The sequence below is a fragment of the Tamandua tetradactyla genome, chromosome 5 (genome assembly GCF_023851605.1).
Source record: "Tamandua tetradactyla isolate mTamTet1 chromosome 5, mTamTet1.pri, whole genome shotgun sequence".
In the NCBI taxonomy this organism is placed as follows: Eukaryota; Metazoa; Chordata; class Mammalia; order Pilosa; family Myrmecophagidae; genus Tamandua; species Tamandua tetradactyla.
Genome location: NC_135331.1, coordinates 178,101,984 through 178,111,319, shown reverse-complemented (window position 1 = coordinate 178,111,319; position 9,336 = coordinate 178,101,984). Strand labels below are relative to the sequence as shown.

The following is a 9,336-nucleotide window of genomic DNA, read 5'->3' as shown; positions in this document are numbered from 1 at the left end:
AAATCTCTCTTTTGGGCACTTTAGTGAAGTAGCACAAAAAGCTTTTGGCCTCAATAAAAAAAATAAAGAGATATTCTATCAATTTCTTACTTAATAATACTCTCGCTCTCTCTCTGTTTTTTGTTTTACCTAGTAGTAGATTTCTTAGCACAGTTTACTAAAATATAAAATAACACATTTCAAAAACAGGCCTTAATGGCTGATTCTACTTTGTCTAAAAGTCTAGAATTCAAGAAGTAATAATAATTTCCTATTGCAGAATAAACCGTGTCTGACTGAACGGTCTAGAGGTAATGCTTTCTGTTCGGTCTCTGATTCTAAGTTGCTTCTCTAGGCTTGGCTTTCTCATCTGTAAAACAGGGATGATGCCTAACCTTCCATCTCTGGGGATGATGAGAAGTAGAACTAGGGTAACAGATCTCATAGCACAGCAAACACTTTGGAAAAACAAAAGTATATATAAATGTAAGATAATATTACCTACTGAAATCAGATCATACTACCATAAATAATTTTATTCTACTAGAGAATAACTGAGGCATTTATTTTCCTTTCATGAAAGAACACAGTGAACTTGTAGTAAACAGATATCTTTAATGTTTGTTTCCTCTTCCTCATCACCTTCAGCTTTGTCCACACCCAGGTTCCTTCCCATGTCCCGGCACAAAAGGACCAAATCACAACCATAGAGACTGAGAAAAATATCTGAGGTATCGGAGACTCCATGGACATGTCCTTCCCTTGTGGCGAGTCCTAGTTCCTCTCCACGGAGACAACTGGGGTCTCTTGTGGCTTTCGTCATCCAGAGGTGGAAAGAGGGAGGGACAGAATTTGTGGAAGAGAAGGCAGTGAAGGGTTTCTTCTTGCATCATAAAATGTTCCTTGTAAAAAATATGACCTATATTTTTAAATTATATCCAGTGCAATTACAATTGTGCCAAACACTGGGAAGTGCCACCTTGGTCGATGTATTTCTGGAGTTTTAAACAGTTGTCCTACAACAGCTGCATTTCAGTAAGACGTGGGCAGGTGGCTCCAGATAAGCCACTTGCCACTCACATTCAGGCTGAGGCTTTCATGGTCATAGCCCACAGGAAAAAGTGTGTCTTTGTGTCCGGAGTGTGTGTGTCATTGAGAGGGAGTGGGCAGGAGGAGAGCTGGAGGCAACACAGCGAGGAAGAAGGAATCGGCTTCTTTTTACTTCTCAACCACAGTCTCAGATGCAAATACAAATACATTTATTTTTTAAAGTTTGAGGATACTGACATCAGTAGTGCTATTATCACACTACTTTTATGAAATAATGCACATCAGCATAAAAAATATTCACATCCAAAGTCTGTTTTTTTCTTCCCCCCCTTTCCAAGAAAGCTTAGGATATCATATCACCTGACTAAAGGATCTCACCACAGATATTTCCAGTGAATTGGCCAAGAGTGTTAAACGTAATTCCAAGGTTCGGGATTTGCTCTTTTTGGCATTAGTCGACAGCTCCGCAGATGTTTTTTGTTTGTCTGGTTTTGTTTCCCCAATACACCAAGAAGTTTGAAGTCTCCGCCTTTCCCCACATCCTCGTCCATGAAGTGAGGGACACAGATGCTAAGCCTCCATGGCTGGTCAGAAGGGCAAGGGAAGGGGAAACCCTGGGTCAGCAGATCAGCTCAGGAGGGACGCGCCACAGAGGGAATAACGACGAGCTGCAAACCAAGATCAGAAGCTGTTACAAACCGACTGGACCAGCTCCCATCGTCCGCAATCACACTACGCAGAGACCTACGGGGAAGAAGGTGGGCTGTCTAAAACCAGTACAGATCCTTGCTTTTGTCCTGAGGCTGCAAACCTGAAAACACAGAGAAAATAAGACAGAGAGAGAGAGGGGACGGGAAAAGAAAAGAGAGAGAGCAGAGGCGGGGGAGGGAAGGCACACAATATTTAAGGAAAGAGAAAGGCAAACACCACCGTTTTATTGTGAAAGTCATATTTATCTAAGAGGGGAGATGGGAAGAAAGTAAAAGCAAAGCAAATGGAAATATCAAATCTTCATCTGAAGGAAGGGAGGAGTGGGCAAGACTACAAGCCAAGGATTGCAGTTATTATATAATCTTTTTTCATTTCCACTGAAAAGAAATAAAAGAAAACAAACCAGCAAACCTTTATTTGAATGCACCTTTGAAATTCAACTCTTAAGTCAGAGACCTTACATCATCATCAAGATCATATTCTTAGGTACGTTTTACATTTTTTACGAAACCTACTTAATTTGGCAATTAAGCTGACATAAAAATCACATTTTTCTTTGCTTATAAGTGTCAAGCTGCACAGGATTTTAAACTACACTCTCAGCAGGTACTCTAGATCAGCGCTGTCCAATAGAAACACAATGGGAGCACATATCTAATTTTAATTTTTCTAGCAACGACATTGAAACAAGGTAAAGAAGAAACGGGTGAAACCAACTTCCCATATTTTATTTAACGCAATATATCTGATATTTTATAAACTGAATATATTTCAACATGCAATCGATATAAAAATGTGAATGAGATAAAATCTGCATTCCTTTTTTGTTACAAAGTGTTGGAAGTCAGGGTGTATTATGCATTCACAGCGTGTTTCAATCGGATCTCATCACATTTCAAGGGCTCAACAGCCACATGAACAGCGCAGAGCTAGAACTCTCTGCCAAATGTGATTAAAAAAATAAAATTCTCCGCAATATTTAACAGTCAGGCCGGGCAGGGTCTTACTTTCTCATCTCGCCCACACCGATGGCACAAAAGCATCTATCTGCTGAAACACAACCTCGCCTGCAGATCCTCCTGCCACACGGCCGCAAGGGTCTCAAGAGAGAACTAAGAGGGTCGGGCATAGGGTCGCCCTGTGGGCTCCCTCCTTGGCTTACCTGAATCCACGCTGAGGCCCAGGCCCGGCGCCACGTCCCCCGCGGGACTTGCGAAGGGGCCCCCGGGCGCGGCCCAGGCGGCGCCGGCCGGCTCGCCCTTGGCCGAGAGCTCGCAGGGCGGGCTGCGGGGCGCGGGCTGCGGGGCGGGCGCCAGGCGGCCAGGGCGCCCGGCGGCGGCGGGCATCAGCAGCGGCGCGTAGCGCGGGTCGAAGTGCGGGGCGTAGACCTCGTGCACGGCGGCGGGCCGCGGGTAGGAGGCGGCCTGGGCGCCGAGGGCGCCGCCCAGGGCGTAGGGGTGGTGCGGGTGCGCGTGGTGCGGATGCGCGTGCGGCCAGGGCTCGGCGGCGCCTTGGTGCAGGTGGCCGTGCAGCGCGGCCGGCGAGTAGGGGTCCGCGGCGGCGAAGGGCAGCTCCGAGTGCGCGGCGGCCAGCGGGCTGCCCAAGGGCGCGGCCACCGGAGCCGGGTACGCGCTGTTCCAGAAGGAGGCGGGGAAGCTACGCTGGCTCATCGGGAAGGAGCCGTCTGCAGGCCGCCGAGAGGAGGAAAGGAAGCAAGAAGGGCGCGTCACCCCGGCTTTCGCAGAGGCGCCCCCGGTGCGGAACCCGGGGGTGGGCGGGGGCGCCCGAGCATCCCCGACTCCGGCTCAGCTGCCCCGGCGGCTCCCGTTCCCAGCCCGCAGCCTCTCCTCAAGCCAAAGATGCCGCCGGGTCGGCCCCCCAGTGATCTCACTGCCTTCTCTCTCGTGTCAGCTTCCCTTGCTCCGGAAAATGTGCCCCTCCAGGGCCTCTGCTAAGCTGGAAGTCCACTGGCATATTTCGAAGTCCTGCTATTATTAGCCCCCTTTCTAGAAACCTTCTTTCAAATATTTTTTTTTTCAAGAACTCAAACAAGGGTAGACATATCAAAAGGGCAACTGTCTTATTTTCATAGGGAGACGTGAAGGAAAGGCCATTTGCGTTGTTTTAATAAACACATTTTCTGCATCAGAAATTCCTGGATCTCCCAGAATTATTATGGTCAGTATCAGTGTTGGCCCCTAGTGCCTGGCAGTATTTTAAGAAAACAGCATTTAGATGGAATTTGTTGCCTTCGGTGGGGAGGGAAGGAAAGAAAGACGTTTAACTCAAGGAGCCTTTACTGAACACCTGCTATCGGGAAGACTTCTGCACCATATATACTAGAGAATTTAAATGCCTTGAAAAATGCATTCTAAGTACTGAGCCATCTTCCTGTTGAAAAATATATATTTCGGCAACTGGAGAATCAAAAGCGTTCTGTATTCATTACTAATGTTTTTGGATCTTCTCTGGGCAAAGCTTGTGCAAACTGCCAGAATAAAAAAAAAGCGGGTGAGGCATCATTTCCTCCAACGTGTAATACTCATTTTCTTTTTTACAGTGAAGCCCTCATTTTTCAGCATTTCACACCAAAATACGGAAGCTTAGTGAGAAAGGTCACCAAATAGCTATTTCCATCACACTTGTGAATCGAAAGAGGTTGAGATTTGGCTTCAAAATAGAAGGGAGATTTAGTTGACCTGTCCAAGAAATAATTATTCCTGTGTAGCATAAAGCAGTGCTTTGTGGGGAGGGATAGAAAAATAGAGGACGCTTTTTGGGAAACTCCTTAGAGATGTTTGGCTGCACCTAAATTTGTTTTCTTGTTGCTTTACTGAAAAAAAAAAAGAGCTCTGCTTCAAGGCTTCTCAAATAATTGGAATGTGGCAAAAAGCATAGGCTTTAAAGGACATTCTCCAGCAGGTTGTGCCTGCAGTGAAAAGTCCAGAGGCTTTCCCTCTGGGCAAATTTTCGGACACTGGGAAAGTGCCTGCAGGTTGTGGGAGGTGAAGATTTTTACCCCTGTTTGGGAGGGAGTTGCCAGTCTCACAATTCCACAGTACCTTTACGTGCCCTTGTTATATTGGGGTCTCACAGCAACCTCTGGGGGACCACTAGGAGGGCAAGCAGTCTAATTTTAGGGACCAGTAGGTAGAGTGAGGTTAAGAGACTTGCCCAGGGTCATATTGCTAGGTAGGATGTGGTGGAGTCAAATGGGACCCCAGGTCTCCCAACTCCAAGGTTAATGTTTTTTCCAGGCCCCTGCCCTCCTCTGCCTCTTCAAGAGGTCATGTGCCCCTGCCCTTCCTATCTTCACTTTTTGTAAGCTCCCCCAATTCTCCTCTTCACCCCTCTACTCACACCTAGAATTCGTTCGCTAGCATCTCCTTGGGCCCCTGTAGGTGAACCCCAGGCCGAGAGGGCCTGCCATCTGCCCCTGCGCGGGTGCCTACTCACCCCGCCAGGGCCCGGAGCTCCGAGGGGCTTTGCTGCTGGTACAGCTGGGGGAGTAGCTGCTAGGCTGGCTCAGCGCCCTGCTGAAGTGCTCGTCCACCACCGAGCTGATGTCCCCCTGGAAATAGGTGAACAGGACGCAGCGGGAGTTGATGTACTCTGCCTCCGGTGGGCGCTCCTTCTCTGGGCTGCCTTCCTCCTCCTTTATACTGGCCGGGGTTTGACTGGAAAACGAGGAGCTGCCGCTGCCGCTGCTGCCGGGGCTGGCGTTGCACTCTTGGGCTTCCTGCATTTTGGAGTAATAGGCTAGTTTCTGCTCAGAGAGAGAGAGAAAGAGTAGATGCTGGTTTCAAAAGGTGTGGTCAGTTGGGGTCAGGGCATTTTCCCTCATCTGGATCCCCAAGTATCCACAGAGAACCTAGCATCTGTGCCGAAGTCTTGTGCTCTGGGCATAAAAGCAGGCCAAGCGCCACCTGCTTCCTCTGTGCCTCTATCTCCCCGAGGTGCCCCAGGCCACAGGAAAAGCACACCAAAAACTAGGGCCAAGGTCCCCGTACACACCTAAGCGTTCAGGGTACAAGTTGAATTTGAAGGCACAAAAGAAGGAATTCGGAACAGATCTGTTTTTAAAACCAGGCTCCAAAGATGAAGGGCACCCAAGTGTAGGTAGGGCCCGAGGATCTAGGACACAGGACAAGATGCAGGGCTAAGCATCCTCATGATAGAGCAGGAAAACAACATAATCCACTAGAAGCAACCAGGAATGAAAAGGAAGAACTGTCCCCAGAGATGGGGAAGTAGTGCCACTAAAGAAGGAGTCCTGTGGGGGTAAAATTGTGGGATAATTTGTGACTGGAGAAATGGGATCATTTTAATAAATGCGGGCTGACGTTTGTTTGGTCAGCCATGAACCAGCCGTTGAAGTGTGTCTCGCTTTTTGAAAGAATCTTTTAAGTATGGAGAAAAAAAAAACAGAGGCTGCTGAGCATATTCCCCTTGCCACAGCCACACACAGTGAGGAAACAAGAGGTTAAAAGGGAGCAGAAGGAAGAAGTTTCACATCCGACTTTGAGGTTGAGTCATGACAATGTCAGCATAATTTTAAAACCTAATGTAGATGCTGAGGACATTTTCTTAGAAATAAGCAAGGGACTGAATGCAGAGCTCAAGTGTTATACAGGCAGAGATGGCCTTGAAGAGTGGCAGCATCGGACATATGAATGCAGTAGATTAGGCCCCAGTGGGAGAAGAAAGGACCAAGCAAACAGAAAACCAGCCCACTTCTCTCCGGCTTGCCCCAGTCCCTGCCTGGGATGGAGCTCATCTCAGAGGTGGGGCCAAAACACTGGAGTTATTTAGTATTATCACCACTTCCTAAATGTCTTCCCCATTTGGCTTACAGCAAGGGACTCTGGTGATTCCTAAAATTAACATGGAGACTAACTCAATTCCATGTTGGAAAGTTTAAAAGGAAGGAGGGGAAGGGAAATAAAAGTCCAAGGCACCACCCCTTTCATTATTAATTCTTTACAAAGTTTCTGAATAGACATTCCCAAATTTGCAAGGAAAATTAAGGAAAGCATGGCCCCTGGCATTGGGGTATATTTCAGTCTACCCAAAGCTCTGGCCCCCTACGGCTTGTCCCCGTCTGTGCAATTTCGTTTTTCTCCAGGACTACTGTTTTTAGGTTCTGCTGCCTTAGCTGAGGAAATGGAAAGAAAAACTGTTCGCCAGATAGAGAGAACTCGGCAGGATAAAACGAAACTTGAATAGTTTGCAGAACCGGAGATAATGGTCTTAGACTTGGAGGCAGGGCTTCTCAGGCTCCTCAGGCTCCTCAGGCTCGAGAACGGGGGAAGTATTACCTAGCAAGCGCGCTTCACATGCCAATAATATTTCCCAGAACTTTGTAAAACGATCTTTACAAGACCGATGCTCTCTGCCAGGTGCTCTTTGCAACGAATCTGATGCTTATGGAATTAATTGGTCTGATTGCTGGAGAATTGAAATGGAAACATGAAAGTATTCCTTGGATAACAGTGCAGGAATGAGAACGCGGGTCTTTGAGTGTCAGACAAAAAAGACAGAGACAGACTTTTGCTTTTGTTTTGGTGTCAGTCTCATCTTTAAGACTAGTGTTTGGTTTGCTCTGCTTGGGCTTTGCCCGCAGCTCCCCGCACCCCCACCGGATCTAGAAAAACCTGGAGTCCAATGAACTCTAAGAAGAAAATCCAGCCAGCGCCAGCCTCATCCGATTATTCCCGGGTAGACCCGGGCGCGCATTAGCAGGGTTTAGTTGTCTTCCGTGAGGCAAGCGGGAGAGATAAAGGGGTTGGCTAACTGCACAATCAACCCGGTGGCAGCGCGGGCAATCCCGCATCCGGGTACGCCGCGGACCTCGGGGTACAGGAGGAGCTTGGAGAAGCCGGGGACGCGCCACCCGTCCCCGAAGCCCCGGCCGGGAGCAGACACGTACCTGGTGGTAGGGGGTGTAGGCGGCTGCGAAGTAAGGCTGCGGAGGACCATAGACTTGGTACATAACATCCAAACAGCTCATGGCTCCCCGCAGCGGAGACGGCTGGGTCTTTTACCATCAACTCTCGTTCCGCGGAGCGCAGGGATGCTGCATGGGCGCCGATGAGGGCCGAGCTGCCGAGGCATCGGCGGCGTAGCGAGGGGTAGCGCGCTCCGCGGCTCGGGTTCTGGCTCCCTCCCGCCTCTCCCGCCCCTGCAGTTCTAGCCCCGGCCGCGCTCCGGGACAGAAGCGTCGGGGCTTCCGCTAGTGGGCATTTAAAGCCCACGCCCGCGGGCGTGCTGACGCCGCGCAGGGGCCGCGGAGGGGGAGCGGGCGGTGGGGGGCGGGAACCGGGGGCCAATGGGCAGCGAGGAGCGCGTGCCCGAGGGGGCGCGGGTGTGCTTCTCCCGGCTTCCTTGCCGCGCGCCAGTGACCCCGAGCCCACGCACCGAGAGGAGTAAGGTTTCCCTGGGTCAGATAGGTGAGAGACAGACACACAGAGACAGACAGACAGGGAGAGAGGGAGAGAGAGGTATTTGTGGAGAGAGGGGAGATATGGGGGCTCTTGCACCCGGAGAAAGTTGGTGCCAGGGGGTGGGGGTGGTAGAGGTCTCATGAGAGAGCCCCGGCCCCACCCTGGACAGTGAGTGAGTGTGTGTGTGTTTATGTGTGTGTGTGTGTGTGTGTGTGTGTGTGTGTGTGAGCGCGCGCACTCGCGCGCGTTCGGGGATGGAGAAGTGGGGCAGCGCCTCTGCTATCAGGGCCTGGTGATGTGCGCCAAGGTACGTGGCTGTCCCCAGGAACCCCGAGAGCAGCCGGGTAGTCGCAGACAGGCTGGCCCCGGAGTCCTCCCGGGCGCGGAGCGGCCCATTCTGCGGGGAAAGGCCCGGGGCTGGAGCCTGAAACCGCTGCCCTGCTCCACCGCTTAGCCCCGCCTCGGACCCGGGCCTCCGGCCGCCTGCTCGCTTCCCTCACTCTGTTCGGTTCTTTTGGGTCCTTCGCCCCCTTGAGTCCCCTCCCGCCTTTGGTTTCCTCGCCCTCAACCCTCGCCACCCGCGTGGATCGCGCCCCGCCTCTGGCACCCATGGGTGCGAGCTGCTTTCGAGGAGTCGGGGAGGCGTCACCCAGCGCGGGCCGCCTGGCTCTCCCTGCAGGGTCACCTCGGCCAGCATCCCTTAAGGTTTCCCTAACATTGTGGGGCAAGAATTCGTTTGCTCTAAGAAGAGACCTCATAGGAGCTGCAGGGAGAGGGCATTTGTGCGTCTTCCGCTGGTAATATTAATACTGCGATTTCCTGTTCGTTCTAAAGAGGTGAAAGAGGATGCTCTGAGATTGTGAAACTCGCAGGGCCGGCCTCTCTCCAGCCGGGGGAGCGCTCCCGGCTCCGACCTGCTTTCTGCAAAGCTCTCCCTCTTTCCGCATCCTCCCTCTCCCCCCGCAGGGGAGGTGTGACAGAGTGGAGTCCTCCGTCCTTCCCGTTTAGAAGGGAATTGAGGCAAGGCTGTAAGGCGGGGTCTGGTGGCAGACGGGCATTCCCGGGAGGCTGGCCGGCCAGCTCGGGGTCGGGAGCGCTGTGAGCCGGGACCCAAGGGCGGCGCAGCGCGGAGTACTGGAGCAGGCGGTCCCTA

General features: G+C 51.2%; 1 protein-coding gene across 1 annotated transcript; it reads right to left on the bottom strand.

Annotated features, from left to right (window-relative positions):
- Window positions 1–431: 431 nt before the first annotated feature.
- VGLL2 (vestigial like family member 2) lies at window positions 432–7,904 on the bottom strand. The gene is made up of 4 exons (XM_077159307.1): window positions 7,670–7,904; window positions 5,197–5,506; window positions 2,903–3,424; window positions 432–1,697 (listed from the first exon to the last, which is right to left on the bottom strand). The coding sequence occupies exons 1-4, from the start codon at window positions 7,748–7,750 to the stop codon at window positions 1,657–1,659; spliced, it is 954 nt and encodes a 317-aa protein (XP_077015422.1). The 5' UTR covers window positions 7,751–7,904; the 3' UTR covers window positions 432–1,656.
- Between the last annotated feature and the right edge of the window lie 1,432 nt (window positions 7,905–9,336).